The sequence below is a fragment of the Danio rerio genome, chromosome 25 (genome assembly GCF_052040795.2).
Source record: "Danio rerio strain M-AB ecotype USA chromosome 25, GRCz13ab, whole genome shotgun sequence".
NCBI classification, from domain to species: Eukaryota; Metazoa; Chordata; class Actinopteri; order Cypriniformes; family Danionidae; genus Danio; species Danio rerio.
The window spans coordinates 29,915,459-29,942,409 of NC_141045.1; the positions used below are offsets into that span (position 1 = coordinate 29,915,459).

At 34.3% G+C, this 26,951-nt stretch overlaps 1 protein-coding gene across 1 annotated transcript; it reads right to left on the reverse strand.

Moving 5' to 3' along the window:
• Positions 1–824: 824 nt before the first annotated feature.
• On the reverse strand, positions 825–26,903 carry hyal6 (hyaluronoglucosaminidase 6). Its single transcript, NM_001080671.1, is given in 5 exon segments — positions 825–1,344; positions 6,025–6,114; positions 10,223–10,987; positions 14,871–15,066; positions 26,730–26,903. Coding segments are annotated over 4 exon segments (1,461 nt in total). The 5' UTR covers positions 15,024–15,066; positions 26,730–26,903; the 3' UTR covers positions 825–891.
• Between the last annotated feature and the right edge of the window lie 48 nt (positions 26,904–26,951).

The window sequence follows — 26,951 nt, forward strand, 5'->3', positions numbered from 1 at the left end:
CAATTCCAAGCCATGGAATTCAATAGGGCATTCAGATTTTTTTTCACATGATACGCTTTATGTAAACATTATTTCATTTCTATTACTAACTGTTCATGCTCATTTTAATAACCATTTCACAGTGTTTTCACAATGTCTAAAAAAATTATATATGTATATATATATATATATATATATATATATATATATATATATATATATATATATATATATATATATATATATATATATATATATATATATATATATATATATATATATATATGTATAGCACAGATTTTCATTATATCAAATATGACAGAAAGTCATGATATCTGAAATATGTGGAAGAAATATACCTCCACCGGAAACTGAATATTGAGTAGGGGCAAGGCTTTCTTCGTGTCCACCATTTCCTCGCAACAAACTAACAGTCATAAGGACATGGTTAAGAATATAGTGGCTGAAGCTGTCAAACTGAAGTCAACAGAGAAGGACCACCACTCAAACACGGAAGCAAATGGAAAATCATACGTTGATTCAATGATACGTTGATCATCAAAACTAACCTTTTTTTTTTTTTTTTACTTGCACAGATTACAGTAATTGTTATAATGTAAAATAATGTAATTATTAATTGTTTTATGTAAATATATACAATGTGTAATAATACAAAAATTAACATTGTAAATTTTGATTTTAAATTATATATATATATATATATATATATATATATATATATATATATATATATATATATATATATATATATTTTTTTTTTTTTTTTTTTTTTTTAATAGAATGAGCTACCTTTTAGCCTTAATATATTTTGTGAATACAGGCTCTGATGTCCCACCTTACATTTATTTCCTGTTTATATAACACATACTGTACAAAAGTCTATCATGTGTTTTACAATATCAAACACTTAATAAGGAGACACAGACCCAAGAACATGATGACAGACAGGCAGGAGAAATGAAGGGACAGGACAAACAGTAGTTCTCCCAGGATACTGTCTCTCGGGTGGGGAGGGAGAGGCTCTGCCATCTGGGGCATCTCACAGTAGATGCCCGTCCAGCCCTGGTAACACTGGCAGGTGAACTTCTGCTTCATGTCCAGGATGTCGAGGTTATTGAGGTGGCCGCTGACATAGAAACGTGGTCCACGGATGCCTTGATTGAGGCGAATGTTGAAGAAGCGAGGGTTGAGGTGTAGGTAAGCCCCAGAGTCCAAGCTCTTGCGGACACATTTGCCATTCTTCTTGCACAAGGCCTTGCTGCACAGTTTAGCAGCAGAGGTGACATTGATCACATAGTGACCAAGAGGACCGTCAATGTACTTCTTGACTGTCAAGCAGTTTCTCTGCACAAAGACAAAACATATCTGAGATATTAGGACATTTATTACATATAAAAAGTAAGCTGTTGTTATTAGTTAATATATTATTTAATTACCTAATTAAAATAAAACAGGAAAAAAATGTAATTAAATGTCAAAATTTCTTTCATACTGTAGTGTTTATTAATATTGTTATATTGAATTTGCTTTACTAAATCCAATTAAGTTAAACTAAATTTAATTTAATCTTTCAATGACAACTATTTATTTATTTATGTTTATTTTTTGTTTCATTTCAGGTAACTGAACTTTTAAGGTTCTACTATACCCACAATAAGATTGAAATAAAAATTTAAAAAGTTAAACAAATTATTTATTTATTTATTTATTTATTTATTTATTTATTTATTTATTTATTTATTTATTTATTCGTGTGTTTGTTTTTATCATTATTCTTCTTCTTATTATTATTATTATTTTTCATTCATTCATTTCCTTTCGGCTCTTCGACTCTCTTGCTGTGAAGTGATTGTGCTATTCACCGCGCTGCCCCAATATTTATAATTTTTATTATTATTATTATTGTTATTATTATTATCATTCATTTCTTTTCAGCTTAGTCCCTTTATTAATCTGGGGTCGCCACAGTGGAATGAACCGCCAACTTATCCAGCATATAGTCTACTCAGCGGATGCCCTTTTAGCTGCAACCCATCTCTGGGAAACAGCCATGCACACTCATTAACACTCGTACACTACGGACAATTTAGCCTACCCAATTCACCTGTACCACATGTCTTTAGACTGTCGGGGAAAACCGAGCACCCAGAGGAAATACAGATAGAACATGCAAACTCCACACAGAAACGCTAACTGACCCAGCCAAGGCTAGAACCAGCGACCTTCTTGCTGTGAGGCGACAACACTACCCTACTGCACCACCGCATCACATGTATTCTTTTTATTATTATTATTAATATTATCATTAAAAATGATTAGACACACACTATATATATATATATATATATATATATATATATATATATATATATATATATAAACACACACACACACACACACACACACACACACACACACACACACACACACATATACTCTTGAATTCAGAATCATAAGCCCCCCTGAATTACAGTATTGGCCCCACTGTTTTTTTTTTTTTTTGTTTTTTTTTTTGCCCCAATTTCTGTTTAACTGAGAAAAGATTTGTTTAACACATTTCTAAACATAATAGTTTAATAACTCATTTCTAATAACTGATTTTTTTATCCTTGCCATGATGACAGTAAATAATATTTTGCTAGATATTTTAAGACACTTCTATACAGCTTAAAGGCTTACTAGGTTAATTACGTTAACTAGGCAGGTTAGAGTAATTAGGCAAGTTATTGTATAATGATGGTTTGTTCTGCAGACTATTAAAACAAAATATAGCTTAAAGGGTCTTTAAATTTTGACCTTAAAATGCTTTTCAATAAATTAATAACTGCTTTTATTCTAGCCAAAATAAAACAAATAAGACTTTCTCCGGAATAAATATTATCAGACATACTGTGTACATTTCTTGAATCTGTTTAACATCTTTTGAGAAAATATTTAAACAAGAAAAAGATATTCAAAGGGTGGGGGGGGGGGGGGGTAATAATTCTGACTTCAACTGTATATAATTTTTAGCTATTTAATATTGGCTACTTAATGGTTGTCTGCCATAACATAAAAATAATCATCTATATGGTAATATCTGTGCAAATATTTCAGTTAAAATATTCAATTGTTTATTGTAATTCATCATGAGAAAGTGTGTTTTTCTGCTAGCAAGATGCTGAATCATCAAGATCACAAAACATGATACTCAACTCCCCAGAAATTTTCCCTAAGCGAGTTAAAATGTCCAAGCTCAATTACATGCAAGGCAGACAAACACAGAATTGTCATTATGTCACGCAACAGACAGACACATTAGCGCTTTGTTAACTCTTTCCATCTGCTTCAGTTTAAACTCATCTCTGTGCTTTCTGTAAACAGGAAATGGGATGCGCCCACAAAATGAGCATGTGTCCTTCAGGAGCACATCTGTCTCTGTGAGATACTGTATATATCACCAGATATAGAGATGTCATGATGTCATCAGCCATGATGACAGTTGTGTGTCTTATTTTTGGTTTAGACAAAAAAAATTTTTTTTGAGAAGTCTGTTTTAAGACACTTTGAGGAGAGTTTCCCAAGCTTCTTATAAGGTTGATTATACCTGTATGTTGATACCATTAGCTCAAGCAGATGCTGATCCCTCTTTTGTCTAAAGACTGTCGGTTATGGATTCTATTGTTAGGAATTATATATATTTTTTAAATGCAGCAAATCCAGTTAGGTTATATTTTTTGTTCAATTCATTTTTTTGACATCCAGAGACTTATTAATTCAGTGATTTAAGAAGATTATTCAACTAAAATTTCTAATTAACTCACCATTTACTCTCCCTTGAGTAGATTCTGAAAAAAAGTGTTGCATGCAGAACTGTTGCAAACAATTTATTTGTGTTGAATTTAAACAAGCAAATTAAGTTTAATAATGTTCAACTTAATTTGTTTGTTTAATTCAACACAAATAAATTATTTAAAACCACTCAACATAAAAAAATTAGTAAATCCAAGGAATTATCACTGAATAATTTTTTTAGAGTGTTTGTTCTATGAAGCACATACAAATATATTTTTAAGAAAGCTGAAAAACTAATACAATAGAAGTATTTCTTTAAAATATCTTCTTTTGTGTTAAAAAAAAAAAGAAAGTCAAACAGGTTTGGAGCAAATGGGGGTAAGCAAATGATGACATAATTTTCATTTTGGGTGAACTTTCCCTTTAAGGGGACATGATACGCAACATTTTCCAAAAAAATAAATAAATAAAAAATGGAAAAACTTTTATACATTTTGGCTGTTCATTTAAATCAGAGATGCCCAAACTAGGGCCCACAGGCCAAAATTGGTCCATGCTAACCTTTGATTTGGGCCACCGTACCATTTAAAGAGAGAGGGAGAGGAATGGGGAGGATTGGTTGGGGCGAATAGACAGATAATTTTCTTTAAAATTTAATGTAATCTTTTGTCTATTTGGTTTTGTAAATTAATCTGACTTTTTAAAATTGTAAATACTGTCACTCGACGAATAAAGGGTAATGCACAAGACATCAGCGAACAAATCAAGTCAATGGCACATGCATATTTGTGTCTTAAGCATTGAATAATGTGTTGCTAATGGGATTGTTTATGTTTTTACTGGTATAATTTTATTATGATTTTTTTATATACTGCATTAGCTAATATGATTTAAAGCAATGTTTTGTATTATTTTAAAATATTAGGAAATAAAAAAAGAAATTACTTATAGACATTTTAATTTAATAGTCTGGTATATTTCCCTTCGGCCCACAGCCTTTAATTGATTTAGGTTTTTGACCCTTCATAAGAAAAGGTTTGGGAACCCCTGATTTAAATTATATTTTTAGGGGAGAAAATTTGACTATTACTTGTTCAGTCAATAAACATAGACTAAAGTAAAGTGTTCCTGTCCAATGTAAAGGTTAAGTATTTAAACTGTATACTTTTAATCATTTGAATTAATACTTTTTTTCTGCAAAAATGTGTGGAATTAGCTTTTAAGATTGCATTCTGAAGGGTAGTATGACAATAAATTTAATCTCCACCAAAAGATTAAAAATTAAAAAACTGTATATCTGACATACTGTACGTTACTTTCCCTCTCAAAAGTATAGGTTTATAACCTTTATTTTTTTTAATCAGCCTTCAGTTCTAAGAAAAAAGCCAGAATTACAAAATATAATTTCAAAAGTACACAAAACGAACTTTGTTTGCAAGGCATTCATGATAATTAAAAAAAAGTCAGATTTGATACAATAGATGTAAACTTGGTAATTTAATGTTACCATTGTGAGTTATTTGTTGTTGTTATTTTTTTTTCTTGCTAAACCACAAAAAAAAAAAAAATGAATTGTGAGATGTTAACTCATTTGCAAGGTGTAAACTTACATTTCAGAGAAGAAAAGTCATATTTGTGACATCTTTTTTGCAAAATTAGGCAAATGTCAATGAAACTGTCAGGTAAAACAATTGTCATTTTTAAATTATTAATCTGTGGTCTATTAATCTCTCAATTCTGTAGTAATCTTTGCAATCACATGATTTTTATGTACATAAAAAAAGTTGTGCCCAACTGAGCCTGGTATCTCTCTGGGTTTTTTCCTTCACTTTTGTCAACCGGTGAAGTTTGATCCTCGCCACTGTCGTCACTGGCTTGCTTAGTTCAGGACTTGTCGAGCATCGATCGATTTGCTCTTCAGTGTTTAGACTTTCAGCAGTGAAATTTAAACCACACTGAACTGAACTAAACTTCAACTCTGAAAACCACATTGACTGCATTGCTGTGTATATATATATATATATATATATATATATATGTATATATATATATATATATATATATATATATATATATATATATATATATATATATATATATACATACACACAGCATATATTCATTTAAATTAAAATCATGTTAATTTATATAGTGCTTTTTCAATGTAAATTGTGTCAAAGCAGCTTATATGAAATATATAAAAAATATGAAAAATGAACATTTACCGTTGTATATTTTTATAGAAAATACCTGAGATCTTGCATACTCAGATGACCCCCACAGGACCACCCCAGCGGCCCCCAATGCTGCACTCTCTCCAATGGTGTGGACCAGGTCACTCTGTTCAAAATTAAAATGAATAAAATTAAATATGAAAAAAGCTTTCTAAATACATAGTCACAATTTACAATAAGGTTCCAAATGCTTAACTTGTTAAATAATGTTAAAGAGTTAATGTTAAAGAGATAATGTGATCTTGGCAAATGAATAATACAAGACCAAAGGGCTTTATTTAAAAACAACTGCCTAGATGTACAGTTGAACTCAGAACTATTAACCCCCGTTTGATTTTTTTCTCTTTTTAATTTATTTCCCAAATGATGATTAACAGAGCAGGTTAATTTTCACAGTATGTCTAATATATATATATATATATATATATATATATATATATATATATATATATATATATATATATATATATATATATATATATATATATTTATTTATTTTTTCCTGGAGAAAGTCTCATTTGTTTTATTTCGGCTAGAATATAAGCAGTTTTTAAATTTTAAAAAACATTTTAAGGTCAAAAATATTAGCCACTTTAAGTTATTTCTTTTTTCGATAGTCTACAGAACAAACCAACTTTATACAGTACATTAACTTGCCTAATTACCCTAATCTCTTTTTTGAAAAGAGAAGTCCTTAGTGTAGCCAATGATATACTTTAGTTAAGTCACATGCCATGCAGTGTTTTTCTGTAGCACGATTTCTGACAGATTGGCGTTTATTGTGGGTAGTTGCTGAATGCAAATGTAAACGTCAATAAAAACAATGGCTCAAATTATGTCAGATCCACAAAAAAATCTGAAACATCACCTCTACTAAGTTATGATGACATATTCACAACTCAATTTATTATTTTTTTATCAAATTAGTTTTTTTGTAAATCAATCAAATGTATGTGTTGCCAAATGGCAACACTGTGCAATAGTGGAACGTGCAATATTGCAATTGGTGAACTGCTGTGAACTTTTAAGTTGAAACAATAAGAACTTGAAAGCTGGTAATATAATGTTGATTGGTCATATGGTAATGGCATTTGCATTCTGGATAATCTACTTTTAATGGCAATGCTACTTTTAAATAGATAAAAATACAGGGAACAGTGTATTAGCGAGCACCGCCATATGGTAAGTGAAACAAGAAAAGGACAGAACTGGCTCTTCCTGCAGATGAAAATGAGGATGAGATGGGTTTTAGTAACCACGAGAATGATGTAGACTGGACATTTGATAGAGACAGTTGAGGTAAGTTAGGCTATATTATAGTATATATATAATATAGTATAAATAAACATTGTTAGCTAGTATAACTACATTATTCTGATGCAACTGCATATATTAGACTTGTTATTTATTTGTTATAATATTTACTGGAGAAAATATTTATATTTACTGTTTGTTGTATACATGATAATACAATATTAGGTTTGTTTTAATAATATTCAGCAAAAAAGAATGCTATAAATGAAAGCTGTTGGAAAATGAGCTGTTGGAACGGATGTATAAGTTGTTATTTATAAGTTCTGTGTTAAAGCTTATAATGCATGTGCTGCGTAAACCATATGCTGGATAAGTTGGCGGTTCATTCCGCTGTGGCGACCCCAGTTTAATAAAGGTACTAAGCTGAACAGAAAATGAATGAATGAATGTTAACAAAGATGAATAAATGCTGTAATAAATGTATTGTTTATTGTTTGTTCATGTTCATGTAAATATATCAACTAACATTAACTACCAGAACCTTTTCGTAAAGTGTAATCTTTTTTAATGTTAGAGCAACTCAAAGCAGAACATTCTTATTTACATCTTTTAACAGGTTTGGTAAATATGAACATATTCATTATTATTACCCATACATACATACATACATAGTGTGTAATTGCACCTTTAATTTTTTTTGCCTTTTGGGAAGTAATTCAATACAATACAGCTAAATGTATAATGTAAGGTCTGAGTCTGTACTATCACAATGAACATATGGAAACTATCGGTTGTAACCTAAACTAGCCATAATAAGTACATTACCTTGATGTACTTCACTGTCTAGAAAAGCGGGTGGTCCCATCAAACTGAAAACACGGCTGCGGACCTACTGCAGAGTTTGATTTGGAACATTCCACTCATAATGAGGTGAAAGATGAGTGTTTAAGCATATCTCTGGCATTTAAGATGTTAGGGAGGAGGGTGATTTAGGGGCTGGATCTGTCAGTCAAGTATTTGATGAGTGATTAAAACAATGTGTGTTTGACAGGTCCCTCTAATTGGCTGAAGAGTGTGCAAAATAGAAAGCTGGTACTGAGTAATCCAATACAATTCAATGATATGATATTTTACCATTCTATTAATTGAAAACAAAGTGATGCACTGCAAAAAAAATAAAATAAATAATAATAAAATAAAAGCTTTTCTTTTTTTAAATGTTTTAATCTTGTTTCTTGTCCAAATAACTAAAAATAAATTTTTTTTTGTCTAAAAATTCAGAAATTTAAGTGTTTAAAAATGAGCACCTGCGTGAACGAGGTTAGTAAATTACATAATACATGCACAAGCCAGCTCTATATAAGGGCTTCTCGCAAAACGTCACTTGTCCACAGAAAATGATAAAACAAATTGAGAATCAAAAAGATACAATTATGCCACTGAAACAATAAAAAACAAGAATTGGATTGGTAATTGGTAAGATTTTGATGTGTGATGTGGAACATTCTTTCAGTTTTAACAGAATTGTCCTTTTACAACTGCAGACCCACAGAGCACACCGTCAAAATGTGAGGCGCAGCAAGTGAACGTGAAATGCATGCAGGGCACATAAACACCGTACAAAACACTTGATGCCAATAGAAATTTAGGTAACACTTTATAATAACTACACACTGTGAGTCATTTACTAAGCATTAGCATCTAGTAAATTCATTATTTGTTAAGCATTACCTCTACATTAATAAACGTTAGTAAGCAGTTTATAACTGCAGCTACAAATGCTCTATTCTTGACTTATAAGCACCTATATAATGTGTTTAACAATTGTAATTTCATTCTTAGTTAATGATTTATATTTCATTACTAAATTAAGTGTCGCATTATTTACAAACGAGTTGTATTTAAGAGTAGTTGAGGGTGTTTAGGATAATTCTAAATGAGTAAGTAAATAATAAATAAATTATTAAAATCAACATTTATATAACTTATTATTCAGGCATATACTTATAGTTAACTAATATGTTAATAAATGCTTTATTAATTCAACTTCATGCAGTTTTGTGACCTAATTTAAAGTGTGGACTATTTATGCTTTATAAATCCCTTTTGCTGTTTTGATTTGAATGAATGGCATACGAAAGTAGTTCCTCATATCGCACTGCTACTTGTGTATTGCACAATATTCGATATATGGTCCCACTTTATATTAAGTTTCCTTAACTAATATGTACTTACATAGGAATTATTGGTTTAATCAGTGTAAATACATGTATTTACTATGTACTTATGCTTGATTAAATACATGTATGTAATTACATCTGTAATTAACTTTTGTAATTACATTTGTAAATACACTGCTGACCATTCCCTACACCTTAACCCACCCTTAAACCTACCCATACCACCAAACCTGTCCATAATCCAAGCTCTATCCCAACTCAAGAGCACCACAAGCGTTCTCAAATACATTATAAACACAGTAAGTACATTGTATTGATTTTTGATGTAAGTACATAGTAGTTAAGAACACTTAATATAAAGTGGGACCATATATATATATATATATAAAACTATTTTATTTTTATTTGTAGTAATTTAGGTCTGGAATTTAATTGGAAGAACACAAGTGATTTAAATTTAGCGTCAGTTATCAACTATAAATAATATTTTCCCAAAGTCATTTTAATGATTCCTACCTCTTGTTATCAGACAGACAGACAGACAGACAGACAGACAGACAGCTAGATGGATAGATAGATAGATAGATAGATAGATAGATAGATAGATAGATAGATAGATAGATAGATAGATAGATAGATAGATAGATAGATAGATAGATAGATAGATAGATAGATATCAAGCAACATTGACTCAACAACTTTGTTTCATAAGTCAAAGCACATCTTATAACTTCTAGATCTACTGAAAATATTATCACGAAACTCCAATAATCTACTTACCTCTGATAGGACAACAAACGTGTATGCATAGAAGGGTCTGGAGTAAACAAAAACTGGCAGTGTATAGTCATTCCTGGCAATTGAAGCAATTCGCATGGCCTCCTTGACACGGTAGTGCACAAATTTGACAGTATTAGTCGAAGATTTCAGCTCATAGTCTAGATAGATGGAAGGATATAGGGCTGTACTCTCCTTCCACAACCACATCAGATGGTCATTGCGTACATGCTCTATATTAGGACACTCTCCTGTATAACGCAATGGATGCTGCTTGTAACCGTAGTTGTAACAGTCAGGAAACAGGTAAAATCCCCAAAGACCATGAGGTCGGCGACTCTCAGCTAGCAGTAGAGTTGAGTTCATGAACACTTGTCCAGCCCTCTCAAACACCTCCTTTGCTTCATTTTCCACCTTACTTTGTGGCCAGCCAGGGTGTAACTTTCTTATAAGCTCCTTAGATTTGTTTCGGTAGATGTCTTTCGAGCCCCAATTGCGCACCCACTGCGGTCGCCAGTTTTCCCAATCAATGACGCCAAGACCGTGAAAGTCCTTGATAGGTATGAGCTTGTCAATATCCGCTCGAGCTTTGCTGAGGTGTTTGCTCAGGCTTTGGTTTTGAGGAAGGCCACCATTGATAGGAGTCTCAGAGCTTGTGTAGTAAGGGTAGTAACCCAGGTGACTGTGGTAAAAGATTGTGACGTTGGGGCCACTCAAGGTCTCATTGTGGTTAGCAACGATGTCAAAAACACTAAGGTCCAAATCCACCTTGCAAAGAAACAGACAAAATGTAATTATGTTTCACATGGGACTGTGCAATATACTTTTTTTACCCTGCTACTGCTTATATGTTCAAACCGTTATCTGAATTAATTACATTATACACTAGTTGTTTAATATGAATGAATTACTATGGCACTGTGAAATTTACTTTATGTCAAATTTATATAATAATATGAATATTATGTTGAGGTACAAAAATTGGAGAAGTTAAAAAATAACAACCCAGGGTCATTCTGAAAACGTAGTCTCTTGGACGTTTCTTTAGGCCGTGAAATACGTCCAGGGACGTACGTAATTTTGCAGTTGTTGTTTTTGCAAGTTTTGTTTTTCACGAATCCACGAGAGGCCGCTGTGTGCACTTTTGTATCTCAAATGTCTCTCGTGAGCGCTTATCGCACCCGTGCTGTTCTCGCGTAAACGCTCCAGAGGCCGATTTCGACTGACCGTCCGTCTGACTGACTGAATGACTGAATGATTGACTAGGCGGCCAGCCAATCAACTGACCCAACCTCCTCCTTCCCTAAACCCAACCTATTTTACCGATTGACCCACCCACCCACCCACTTACTTCCCTAAACCCAACCGACGATTTACAAAAGCCGTCCAGAAAAAGAAAAGCCCTTGTCTGATTTTTACCACGTCTTCAGATTTTTACCGCATTCTCATCCCTGTTAATCACTCGTTCGTTTTACTTTTTTGGATTCTGTTTTTGTCTTACCTGATTTCTGGAACCACTCTTCCCTGTCGTCGTGGTCAACTCCTCTCTGCACCTCAAGTCCGCCGACGTACACAATAAGCTAACTGGACAAACTGGCTGCAGCGGAAAAGTCCTCCACACGAGGTAAGCTGTCAGCCAGTAAGCGCCAAAAAGGAACGGTGTCACACCGCTCCGCATTGTTTGCTATTTACCTTCGGCAACATAATTCGGGGTCTCTAGAAACATCCATGGGACTACATTTTTAGAATGAGCCTGGGTTGTAAAAAAAAAAAACATTTTTACCTAAAGGGTCCATATTGGTATCCCATAGGTACATTTATTCATTTTTTTTTCGGCTTAGTCTCTTTATTAATCAGGGATCACCACAGCGGAGTCAACCGCCAACTTATCCAGCACATGTTTTACGCAGCCGATGCCCTTCCAGCTGCAACCCATCTCTGGGAAACCAAAGGTACATCTTAGTATCTAAAATATACATATTTTTAAAATGTTTATCTTTTGAAAAGCTACAGTACCACCCTAGTAATAGCATTGTACCTTTATTTTAGTGAGTGATTTATATATAACTTATTCCAGAATTCTGAGTACATTTCATTCATTTTACAACAAATGTATTATTCACAGGAAACTGAATATATTACTAAAGTAAAATAATGTAAAATGCATAAATGTGATAGATGACATTTGATTGTTACTAATTGTTAATTTGTTGTTAAACTTTTTAAATCACTAAAAGTCGACAATATTAGAGTTGACATTTGCAATTTTATGTTTTAGCTCAATATGCTAAGCTCAAACCATACATGGCATATCTTAAAACGCCGGCAGTTAGCTCTCTGCAACTCTCACATGGTTGCCCACTGTGCACACAGCTGGTGTGTGGTCTGGCGCAATATGGCTGCCGTTGCGTCATGCAGGTGGATGCTGCACACTGGTGGTAGATGAGGAGATTCCCCCAATGTTTAAAGCGCTTTGTCTTGAAAAGGAATTATTATTATTATTGTTAAACAGAATTGTAAACATATTTTCATCATGTGCGGTTTATTTATAAACTAATTTCGAGAGGGTCACATGCTTATGATTAAACATGGCTGGCACCACGTTAGCTCCGTATTTTGCACCAATCAGATAAATACTGATGCACTTATAAATAATCAGATTTTTTCCGCTCCAGTTATCTTCATTTTGAAGAATCCCCCTTCCAGCCTTAGTCCTCTCCATTTCTGATAGGGCGGCATGGTGGCCCAGTGGTTAGCACTATTGCCTCACAGCAAGAACGCCACTGGTTCGGCCCCTCACTGGGCTGGTTGGCGTTTCTGTGCGCAGTTTACATTTTCTCCCTGTGTTCGTGTGGGTTTCCCCTGGGTTCCCCGGTTTTCTCCAACCATCCAAAGACATGCACCATAAGCCAATTGACTACTCCAAATAAGATTCTTAAGACAACACTTAGACAGACACATTTTAGCACGCTGACAAGCAGGGGTATTCTCGAGAGCTACTAGAGCTCAAACTCCCCTCTTGCTCTTCTAATGGGAAGGAGGCCCGGGCTCGAAGATATTCCGAGCTCAGGGCTCTCTCCCAGGACAGCATCCCAAATACGCTTTATTAATCATTAGCTTAGTGTGAACTTTTGAGATATGAGTTTTCAAATTGTCAATGAGAAATTTGGTGAAATATCACAGTAACAGTGTTGACATATAATCAGTCTACTATTACATTTTGTGTTTTGTACAAATGAATGAGAGAAGAACTGGAAATGGAGAAAGTCACATGTTATTTCTATCAGTGTAGTCAAAATGCTCTTCCTAACTGAAACTACAAATAATACCAAAATTAGATGTGTAATGCAAATGTTTCTTTAACTTAGTATAGTAAAGACAGAAAAAATATGGATGATGTGGTTACCCTTACTGCAAAAAGGTCGCTGGTTTAGGTCCTGGCTGGAGCAGGATGTCATTCTGTGTGGAGTTTGCATATTCTCCTTGTGTCTATGTGGGTTTTCTCTGGGTGCTCCAGTTTCCACTACAGTCCAAAGACATGCAATATAGGTGAATTGAATTGGCCATAGTGTGCAGATGGGTGTATGGGTGTTTCCCAGTACTGAGAATTGTGGCAGAAAAGGTATCCACAAAACAATTGCCAGAGTAATTGGCAGTTCATTCTTCTGGGGAGACCCCTGATAAACCCAAGAATAAGCTGAAGTTAGTAAGTGAGTGAGTGAAGGTGAATGTATGATGACAGTCAAAAATAGATACTGTAGTTGGAGTTTTAAATGTCCCATGAAGTGTTGTGAAAAGTGCATTTTTATTCAATGTTTGACATAATCTTCACTGAAACAAGAGAGTGTGAGACAGAGTAGCTCAGACAGAGACAGAGACAGGCAATAGCGTTTTGTTTTATCACCACTTTGCCAATGAGAGAGGTTAAGCTCAAGCCATCAAATGTGGTGTCTTGAAAGGGGCGGGCATGCCAGATACCAGAGGCCATTTGATTGGTTATGATTTGATCAGACCGTTGATACATTTAGGCGGAATTGACAAGCTTTACAAGCTACAAGCTTCACATTAACTTTATATATTTTAAACGTGAATTTTGTCTCTGTTTTGGTGTGCACTAGATTATAGATATCCTAAAATTAACAATACTGATACTAATTAATAATTCTAAAAATCTTTATTTGAATGATTTATTTTTATTTTTAATGGGACCTTTAAGTTAATATTTTAATTTCCCTAAATACACATACAGTACAAATGTTATTTATAGAGATAATGTAACTTAATTTGTATTATAACTTAAAACTAGTTTATTAATATTATTAATATTATTATTTGTTTTTATATTTAGAAGGTTAGGAGAGGCTAAATGTACCCACAATTCTAGAATCACCCGTATACACTCAACTGTCAATGCACATCACCATGGCACTGTACAATATGCATTTTCATTATGGCTGTCATGTTGCTGTTTTTTTGTTTTTGTTTGTTTTTTTGTGTATTCTGCTACTGTGAATTTAAACTACATGAAGTTACACTTAAGTTTCATTGTACTGTACATCTATAAAATGACAATAGGATTCACATTCTGATTCGTATTCCCATTATTTGGATCACATAGTGAATTTTGCTAGATCTTTGACACGTGTTGAACCTTAAATCGAAGACGGCAGGATTCAGTAGGTGCGTTCCACACCACCACAAATGGGCGATGAGGTAACAATGGCGTCCGAGCTTGCTTCAACTGATCGGCCCAAGCAACCAGCAATCCACACACTGCCACCACCAGAAATCCAATCAGCGCCATTGCCTGAATACCCTCATAGATCAAATAACCAACATCCCTCAACCTGTGGAGAAACAAAACATGATGAATTGCATTTTAAAAAGATTCCATTGTGAGGTTCATTTGGCAAAGATATTCAAAGGCATAATTGAGTGGCAAAGAAGCAAGGTTCAATGAGCAGCCATGCCCTAGATTCCACAGCACAATGATCCTCTGTCCTCTAATTTCAGTATTCATTATAGTAATTAATGCATACATGACTTGATTAACTGACCATAATCTAGCAACATTATGCATTGACATTCATTATACATTGTTATAAAAATTATTCACATTTCAAATTGGCTTTAATTTTGTTCTTTGATTTTTCTTTTACTGTATATTTTAATGACATTGTTATGTGCTTTGACGTTGGTATTTATTTTAGTGATTTTTGAAAAAACTAATTTTCATGTAATTTATTTCAGCTATGTTTTGAGTACTGAAAACATTTTAGTTCATTTTAGTGAATACAAAATTAATATAATAACAATTCTAAATATAGCTGCAAGCAGCAATTATCAGGGCCAACCAGCCCAGGGTCCGCATAATAAACAAGCATGACAACAAGCTACAAAGCAATGAGAAATATCTATAACTTTTTGGCATCATGTTCTGAGCCAATGGTGGAAATTGGGCTAACCATCTATGGAGAGTTCAAAACAACAAATATTCAAACTAACTCAAGATGGTGGAAAGGAAATTGTGTAAATTAGGGAATAAATGATATAAATGTTCTCTGTGTGATCCAAAGAATTTGCAAGACCAGTAGACTTTAAGTTTGGCTTCAATACTTTAATTTCTTTAAACCATTGCAGTGATTCAGCCTGTAATCTCATCTGGCAGCATTACATCAAGTTTGCGCATATGCTAAATGTTTTGTTTATCAACATGAATCCCATAACTTTTAGTTTACATGTTCTGAAGATGATCCAAGTCAAATTTGGTGACGATTGAACCAACCGTCTAGGAGAAGTTTAAAAAAGAATAGTTTGAACATAATCAGAATGGCGGACAGGAAGTTTAGCAGATTATGGCATAATTGGTATCTGTGTTGTCAGCATGATCCAAGGAATAATTTACATCAAAATAAGCATATCCAGGTAAAAGTTATTACCAAATTTGCAAGTTTCATTAATAATGGGTAATGAATGTCTTATAACTCTTGACCCATAGGTGGTGCTGTCCCCATTTTATTAGGGTGTGAGGCAACAATGACAGAACTAAAATTTAGTGTCATTATCTTCAACTATCGCAGAGAAACAGCCTCAGATGTAGCTTGGCATCATGCCATCCCATTTGTCGGAGCAGTAAACAAAAGTATCAACACAAATTCAAAAAGAATTTTCAGCATGGTCTGCAGATGATATGAGATGAGTGAAATCAGCCAAAGATGTAGGAGGAGTTTAAAAAAGTAGTTTTTTTTTACTTAAGGCTAGATGATGGACAGGAAATTCAGTTATTAGGACATAATTGGTGACAATATTCTCAGGTCAACCCAAGGATTGTTGCCAATTTCCATAAAAATAAGCTAAATTTGCCAAAGGTTATATGCATTTTTAGAAATAGGGTTATAATGTTTGACCAAAAAGTGGCACTGTGACAAAACTTTTTGAACACCTTCAGGGCAGAGTCCTGAACACAAATACTGAGTTTCATAACAATTTGCCTATGCGTTTGTAAAATATAGCAATTCTTGATATGATTGAAAATGGCCGATGGCCAAAATGGCTGACCTGGGAAAATCAAACTCGACATGCTTCGTTGGATGTAAAGAGACACATTTTATGAATTTTGGACCAAGGGTTAAAAAGTTATAAGCAAAAAAACTATTTTTTGTATCTCCGGGCCACTAGGGGACAGTGCGTTGAAACAGGTAATTTCAGATGGCAATATCCATGGTTGTCATAACACACCAAAACACAAGTTTGGTGTGAATACGCCAATGTGTTAGGAAGATATTGTCTCAAGTCCATTTTTGCAACATCTAAATGAAATTTGTTCAAAAGTTAAGTGAAAAGAAATCGTCTAATCAACTTCAATTCAATAACTTTTTGTCAGCATGGTCTATAGTTCATGTTATTCAACTTTGGTAAAAATCAGACAAATGGCCTAGAACGAGTTTGCTGAAATAAGTTTTGCAAAAAATTCAAAAAAGCAAAAGAATTTTCATGATATAATTTTGATTGTAGCACATTCGGTTCAAAACTTATAAAGATAAACATAAGTAAAACTTTGGATAAGTGGTGGTGTTAGAAAGTTTGAGTTATTGAGTCCAAGTCTGTTGTGGTTGAAGATCAGACTGTCCTCTATCAGTGTGCCAAAGTTTGCGCTAATGCTGCAAATGGTTCATAGGCCTGCCATAGACTTCCAGAGAGGAAGAAGAGGAAGAAGCTGGAAGAATAAGAAGAAGAACCGGAACGGATACAATAGGTGCCTACGCACCTTCAATGCTTGGCCCCTAATAAATCATGCTAAAAGGTACAGTAGTGTTTAAGTGTAGCTGTACTTTAATTATAAAAATTAAAAACACACAAAATTGTATTCGATTTTGGCATGTTGGAGAAAATCAAGCAACTGAAAGGAGAGATGAAAAGTATAAACATTTATAATTATAATCACTAATTTTGTTTGTCAATATTTTATGAAGTATTTATTGATTTTAAATATCTCTGAAAAGATGATATATAACCTGTTATGTTACTGAACAACATTTTAAAGTGTTTCTTCTCCAAATTATGGTGAAAATGAACACATCATTTGTGAAAAGTTTATGTTGAACCTCAAAGTAACTTTTTATTCAGCTGTTTAAAACACCCTTGAATGTTTGGTTTGATATTTTGTTAGGATAACATGACAACAAGACATAACAATTTTCATCTAAAATATATTTTGATAAATTACAGGAGGTTTGGAATTTCCTATTTTATCTTTTCCTCTTAATTTGACATAAAAATGACATGTGTGTAACATTGTTAATTCCTTGCTAATCTTGGTCAAATTCCTTTCACAGTTACTAGTGTGATTGAGAACACTCAGGGGGCCTTGTAAATGAAATCAGCCCTGAATGTTCCAGCTTTTCCCATTTATTACTATTATTATTAAATCCTCTTGAATTAAATCTTGCAATATTTGTTCAAAGGGAAAACAATGATAAAGAAAACAAGGATATCAATTCACAAACTAAAGGGTCTTTCATCCTTACATATTTGTAATGGACAATATCTCTTTCTTGTGGCTTTGTTGGAGTCTGTCTGATAAAATAAAAGAGATGATGTAGCTTACGGTAGATGGGAAAGATCTGTATTTCCCCTTTCAAGGAAATGGCAGTGAAACTTGTCGATCTAACCAAGAGCAACAACGTGGTGAAGTCACTGAGTCTTTTCATAAACCACAACCATCCACAGAACCCCACCACAAAAAAGACCCCCCAAAAAACCCGTCTGAGACATACTGGCACTAGCTTTTTCCTCAGACAGACAGTGCTCGAGGGACATGAGAACTGCTTTTTTCTTTCTCCTCTTTAGAAAATGGACTGATTAAGTCCAGATGACTTAGAGGCTGCACATCATATTATACATAGAACCTTTTTTTGACATTTTTATTCATTTAAAACTGAAAATAAGTTAACTGTTTCATGCAATTTCCGTGTTATTTCTTCTAATTGTGACTTTTTATCTCTTAATGTAGCTTTATAGTGCTCACAATTCATATGGGCTGGATGTTTTAAAGATTGAAGATGCAATGGATTTTTTAATTTTCAGCATTATTATCATTTTATTTTTTTTTTTATTTCTTAACAACTTCAAATCACTTTCGAAAAAAATGTGTAGTGTTGCTATTTAATAGTGCAATCCTCTATAGGTGAGTATAAACTGTAAATATATAGAGCTAGAAAATTAGCAATTTCCAAAAAGGTAGTGTCTTTAACTACAACAGTGCAGTAAAAATACTTTGGTAGCACTTTACAATTACATTACACGAATAATGATGTATTGATAAGTAAACTAAACCTTTATTATGAATTGATAATGAGTGTGCTAATCATGAACTAATATTAACCAACACAATCTCATGGCAATTCGTAACTTTTTGATTTAGGCCGTACTCACACTAGGTACAGTTGCCTCGAAATGGGCCAAAGCACGCTTGTCCCCCCTCCCGTCTCCCCGGCCGGCCGAGTGAACCCGTGATTGAGCCCGATTCAGCGCACTCACACTTCTCAAACGATCCGGGAAACGGGCCTGGGCACGCTACGGATGGCATAGTGTGAGTAGGCCCTTAGTGGCAAATTCGTATGATTTCGTACGATCTAATTCGTACAATTTAGTACGAATTGCTCATCCCCCAATTACGGTTTGGTTTAGTTTACCTTTTTAAAATTTTACAATTTCGAACGACTAAACTTGTACATATTTGTACGAATTAGCCACTAAACTGACAAAACCTAAAATACTTGTTTTCTCGTGAGATCAGGCTGCATTAACTACAACATGAGCCACATGAGAGATCATGTTGTCAACTACTGTATAAATTAACATTTAAGATTAAGCTAAATGTAACCAACATGAACTCTTGAGCTGTTGTACAGTTATGTCATGACTTTACTTGGAGGAGATAATCACTATTAACTTGTCCTTAACTACTCATAAACTATGTTTACCTGTTCATGTTGATGCTGACAAAACATTTACTATTGTTATTCAGTGTAAACATACTAGACAGATGTGCAAAAAGAATTCACGAGTAGTTAAGAATAGGTTAATGATGGTGTGCCCCTCCAAGTAAAGTCATGATATAATTGTATGTTAACATATAATGAGTTCATGATGGTTAAAATAAGCATAAATTACCATAATTAACAAACAATCATGTACTAACAAGTGATTAAGGTAGATGTTATTTACAAATTAACTCATGTGACTCAGGTAGTTAAAGTTAGTTCATGATTAGCACATACAAAAATTAATCATCAGTTCATAATAAAGTAATGCTTAGTTTATATGTTAATGTATCATTGTTCATGTACTGTTATTGTAAAGTGTTACCAATACTGTTTACCACTGTTGTGACTTCTATCTTACTGTCAGGATTACAGCACGTTCAGTTTTGTTTTTATTGTTTCTTATTTCGTTTGACCTACAGTTAATTTAAAATCACATACTGCAAAGTTATTTACAACTGTTGCAAAGAATGAATATGGGTAATGTGAATTAAATTCAAATATACCACATCTGCCATGTTGTCATTATCCTATGACCTACCCTCGTTAGTTGTGTTGCTTCACTTTCATTCATAAATACTCTCCTATAGCTCTATAGGATAGCAAAGTGTCACCTCTAATATTCACTTCAGAAAGTTGGTTGATTTAGCATGCCATCTATGTACTTTTGACAATACATTTATCATATACTTTATAATAGTGCCATGGCAAGCAGCCGTTTAGTATCATTAAATACTTTTAAATTGAAATATGTGTGCTTGCTTGCTAACGTTACATTTGTAACATATAATCTCAATAATAGAATAATTCTAAATGTATCACATATTTGTGAATTTCTAACCCACAAAATGAATTTTGATCTTAGAGGGTTTTTTATGATGTGATCAGATGTATACTCCTCATAATTGTGGTATGTGTAATATATATATATTTCTTCATTTCAATGTCTCCCACAACCATAGATGCTTTTATAATGACCCTGTTCATTATGAAAATAGCTTGAAAAATGCTTCTCTATGATAAAACCAGAACATTTACTTCATATTGTAACCAGCATGAATCTGGAATAAACACAGTGGTCAGCTGCAATCAGAAGGCCTTGTGTTGTATGCTTCAAAAATGTGTTTGTGCCCCAATTTGAAAAGTAATCTGGAAAAATTGAGTCAGAACAAAATAATAAAATGTTAGTGTATATTGTGTGTGAGAATTGTGAAACAACTATCATATCAGAGTTTTTGCTTGCAGTTCAATGAAATTTGTTCTAATGCTTTGCAAAACATTTTACAATGGCCCGTGTGGCTTATGAATGTGATGCCAAATACAATCTGCATATGGCACATGGCTGGTGTGGAATATGTTACATGGGGGTAAGAACAAGCTGCCTCAATTGGCCTCAACAAGGGACAGAAGAAATGAGTCAGTAGCCATGAGTCTTTTGCCTGCTGGAGTCCATGTGTGGAAAAATGTGTTTATAACTGTTGTTGGTTCCCAGTTCCCAGAAAAGGGCTTGTTGGTTGGTTAGAACATTGACACCTATCCGAAAGCAGCAAGTAAATGTAACAACAGGTTGGCTTATAAACAATACACCAATCCGGTGTAAAAATAATTAAAATAAGGCTGATAAACTATTTCATGGCTCTATTTTCTGCACATGAAATTTATTTCTTTGCATACCCCTAAACTTAGCAATTTTATATTTTATGTAGCTCTGCATCTTAATTTGTTAAACTAGATGGTCGATTTTATGTACACAGTTTTTTCCTCTTCATATGCACCAGACACTTTCTTGTAAACACTCCATGTTTTTTGGAGAAACAATATGCAATTCTGGGCGACGCAGTGGTGCAGTAGGTAGTGCTGTCGCCTCACAGCAAGATGGTCGCTGGTTTGAGCCTCGGCTGGGTCAATTGTCGTTTCTGTGTGGAGTTTGCATGTTCTCACTGCATTTGTTTGGGTTCCCTCTGTGTGTTCCGATTTCCCCCACAGTCCACAGACATATGGTACAGGTGAGTTGGGTAGGCTAAATTGTCTGTAGTGTATGAGTGTGTATGGATGTTTCCCAGAAATGGGTTGCGTCTGGAATGGCATCCGCTGCGTAAAACAAATGCTGGATAAGTTGGTGGTTCATTCCGCTGTGACGACCCAAGATTAATAAAGGGACTAAGCCGAAAAGAAAAGGAATGAATGTGCAATTTCAAGTCTGCTTCATGCAGGTAAGTGGACTTGACAAACCACAGCCATATCACCCGGCAACCCAAGACTGGTTACTCACCGAAGCTAAGCAGGGCTTAGCCTGGTCAGAATCTAGATGGGAGACCACAAGGGAAAGTTAGGTTGCTGTTGGAAGTGGTGTTAGGGAGGCAGAAGAGGGTGCTCAACCTGCAGTCTGTGTAAGTCCTAATGCCCCAGTAAAGTGAAGGGGACACTATATCATCAGTGTGTGCCATCTTTCAAAAAAATGTTCCTGCCTCTTAAGGCTTGTACACACCAGGACTCTCTGCATTTATCGTCAGCATTTTACGAGACGTTTTTCCGGATTCAAACCCAAGCGATTTTCACTGGCGTTAAGCAGAAGAGTATGCAAAATCACTCCTTGACTTTAGATGGCGCTACACAACTTTAAGCTTCTGTCACCCCACTTATAACACAGAAGAAGAGGAAGAGAGGAAGTTCACACTCGTGATGTTAAAGTTACTGGTGGCTTGAACATGCGTGGATGGTTCAAGTAGCAGCTGCAGCTCTAGTGATAAAGAAATGATTATTGTACACAGGGCAATAAGCAGCTCTGCGTTCATATCGCCTCTGGGCATCTTCTTCAATGTGCGCTCGCATTGACAGTTTTGCGCTTGAGCACCTCAGAGTGCCATTTATTGTAATTTCAGGAGCTCTGTGCATGTGAACAAAAGTGCCAATCTGATTGGTTGAGAAGGTTCTGATGCTGCGTGTCAAAACAAAAAAAAAAATGAACATGGGGTGTTTCTTTTAAGATGGTACTTTTATGCCTGGCGTTTTGCGTGTTGGTGTGCATGATTACAGTGTAGCCCACTGTATTTAGTCACGAGGCATTAAACGTCAACGGAAAATGCGAGCAAAAAGCATCCTGGTGTGCAAGGGCCCTTAGGGCGTACTCACACTATGTACAGTTTCCTTAAACCAGGACAAAGCACGTTTGTCCACCCTCCCATCTCCCCCGACGGCCTGCACTCACATTACATTCGGGCCAGGGCAAACTTACGTCATCGATGATGCGCTGATCAGTAAGCACTCTCGCTCTGCACAGTGGCTATTTCTCCAGTTATATCGTTTTAGTGGTTTGATATGCAGTGACACACAGTCAAATATTTCGCCGAACAGATCCGCCACTTTTGATGCTCATAAACAATCATAAAGTCCTCGTACTGCAGGAAATAGGAGGTTTGCTGAAGGTGCAGCTGTTGTGCAGTGAGGGGTTTGTGTCCTTGAAAATTATCGACAGTCTGCATTCAACAGTAAGCATGATTAATAAATTCATATGAAACAGTTTCTTAAAAGTCACGTTGGGCTCTGGCACGCTTTACTCTTTACACTACAAGCCAAGTGTAACTTGATCAATCCGGCAAACAGGCCTGGGCATGGTTCGGATACCATATTGTGAGTAGGCCCTTGGTGGTCATTAAAAATTCGCGGACAAACTGAAGAATGGGGAGGGGGTGTCGCAGGCCAAAGTTAAAAGAAGAAGGTCGGGGGGTCTCATGGACAAAGAAGGTTTGGAAAGCGGACAAAGAGGGTTGGGGAGTCGTGGAAGAAAGTGTAGAGCAGGGGTGCATGTGAGGAGAAGGTCAGTAAAATGAGGTGTCGGATCAGATTTCAGATGTGCTGGATCCGGATCCGGTTTATTCTGACACAAATTATATGCACCGGAAACTTTCTTATAAACATGCCACTTTTTGGAGTAACATCATGCAATTCTGAGTGTGCTTCATACATGGCAAGTAAGCTTGACAAACCACTTGTATGAGACACACTCTTCTCACTTTGTGTGCATGCATGTAAATGGTGTATATATAAAAGTTGGTAGAACAAGTACTATTTACTTGCAAAGTTACTGGTAGACAGCAGAATGTGTGATGGGTTGCCAATAAAATGGTTGCAGGCTATAATGCGCATGTTTGCAGATTGCGTATCTTTTAATGACTGCTATTTGACATAGTTGCAAAGTTACTAATCCACAACATAATGCCTAAAGCAGGGATGCCAAAACAGTTTTTCATGAAAGGCCAAAAACCAACCTTGATTGACGCTATAGCGATATAGTTGCCAAGTGTAATTTCCTTATTTATCTAATAATATTTTTAAATAACTAGAAATGATTGCTTTATATTAGCTAATAAAGTATAGTTTACATTACATTTCAGAATGAATTATACAACTAATTTATAAAAGAATGGAGTTACAGTAGTTTTTGCCTTGATTATCTCGCTGTCTTCTTCATAGTCTCATTCTCACTCTCTTCTCAGACAGGATGGTGGGCCAAACCAAAGGTTACAATGGCCAACTTTGGGCACCTCTGGCCTAAAGAGAACCGTCACAATAAAGTGTTACCACATACACCACATTAGTGTTATTGTGCTGTCAACATATGTCAGATTGAGAGAGTCACATAGATATTTACTTTGCTTTTTCCAGACATGCGACAGTACATGTAATTCTGCATTTGTTTATATGCTCTACAGTTGTTTGGTTCCCATGAAGTCGGTTGTTTTCACAATGAATCCACTGGTGTTGCTGAAAGAAGCAACTATTGAAAGCCTACCAAGTTCGTTCGTAGTGAACTTGTCCCTCGTCCATACCTAATTAGGAGAAACTTGCTCTGCATACTTTACTGCCAGAATGTTACCATGTTCAGTTGCCCTGAGCGTTTTATTATTTCTGGTCAGTTTCCATAATACAATTTCATTAGTCATTAAGACTACAGCAAATATGGGATTTCACCAGTAACATGCGCCAAGTAATTTCCTTTTTAGAGACATCTCATCAATAGCATGATGATGTAATATTTCATTTAGCTGAAAATGTGCTTGTTTAATGTATTTTAAGTGAGTTACAAATCCACAATATACAAGTAAAAATACTATTTGTCAAAAGAAGATTTTTTTACACTAAACCTTTTGGTTGTGCTTATTTTGACATTCCATTTTCAACACTCTAAAGATACTTAAGAATAAGTATTTTGTAACCTGAATACATGTCAGGTAAAGATCTTTTTATGTTTTTTTTTTTTTTTTTTTTTTTTTAGCTAAAAACGTTTATTTTTTTGTTTTTAAAGGGGGGGGGGGGGGTTGAAAACTAGTTATTAGACACAATGTCATTATTGCCTCTATTGCACTTTTTTTTAACTCTCAATGTCTTTTAACACATCCCATCATTTCTAAAATATTAACCTCTACTAAATTTTATGTTAGGGTTAATATGCAGGTTTATGGTAAAAGGAGCTAAATTAATACATATACTCTGAAAAATCGGAAAATATGATATAATTAAAATAAAACATTTTTTAATACTAAATCATCTTTATTTTCTGTAGTATGCCATAAAATATTTCAGCATCTCATTTGACACACTTAATAATAAAAGTATGGAGTTACACTAGTTTTTGCCTTGATTAGCTCGCTGATGTCTTCTTCATAGTCATCTTTCCATGATAGTATTTAAAAAAAACTCTTAAATTTACATCATTTAATTTCAGTTTGTTTTTTGTATAGCGCAGCAATAAAACAAACATACTGAATAGGGTTAAGTCAAATTAGAAATGACAATCTCTGTTAAAGGCATTCTCCTAAACTCTCTCCATCATTCTCACTTTCTTCTCTGATAGGATGATGTGCCAAACCAAAGGTTACAAAGGACCAACTTTGGCCCGCGGACCCCACTCGTGGCATCTCATTAATTTTCAGCATCTCATTTAACACACTTTCTTGTTTTGTCTTTTTACAATAAAACCAAAATCGAGTGTAGTAGTGCAGCAGGATTATATTTATTTGATTTTTTTTTCATAAACCAACAATGCTGTGTAGTGTAACCGTTATTTAATACAGTTGTTCTATAAATCATTTTAAGTCATTATTAAAAACAGTCAAATCATGGTCAACCATTTGGTAGAGCAGGTAGTTAAAGGGTTAAGCACAGGATTTGTTAGGTATGATATATTTGAAACCAAAACACTAATGGCTACAGGACTTTGTACTGTATGTGTGCAGGAATGTTATATTTCTTTACAAAGTGACATTCCCGACTACTTTGCACAATGTAGTATTTTTATGTAAAGGAGAAATCAAAATAAAGTTTTACCAACATTTAAACCAATTTTAATTTATATTGCCATATTTAAATTTACTCTTTAAAAAAAAAACATTCATTTAAAACACAATCATTTAAATACACTACTGAATGTAATCTTTAGTAAATCTCAGAATTATTACCTATTTTTAAAACTGCATAAATTCACTTTTGCCACTTAAAATAAAGTAGCACACTCTTTTATATTTAACTTATTATATCAACTTATGGTAACCCTTTATTTTGATGGTCCATTTAAGTACCAATAGACTGTCTGCTTAATATCTGATACTGCTTCTAAACAGACATTTATCTGACTATAAGAAACTTTGCAAGTACATGTCAACTTACGCTAACCCTAACCCCAACCTAACAGTCTACTTATAATCTAATGAGAGTTAGTTGGCATGTAGATGCAATGTAACTGAAATTCAACAAACGAACCATCAAAATAAAGTGTGACCCAACTTATTATTAATTAATTAATTAATTTATTTATTAATCTTTTTTAAGTTTAAAACATTTATCAATATCAGCTTCAGTTCCCCTTTTGTGACTTCCAATACTATATTTTTATTAACAAAGTTTTAAAACTGTATTTAACGTATGCTAAATCCAGATAGTATTTCATTAAATTGCTTTGCACTAACCTTTTGAGCCTGTATTTAAAAACGAGAACTCCTCAGCAAGCCCCTGGTTGCAGAGCCACTCAGCATATCAGGTGTAATTATTTTTTCCCTGTACTAAAAATCCAGTTAAGGCATTTTGTTGTGCTGTGTTCAGAGATAGCAGAGTTTATCTGGATTTACTGTGCAGTTTGTTGTGAGGTGCCAACATTGGTGCTTTGTTTCTTTGTTAATTGATTTGGCTCC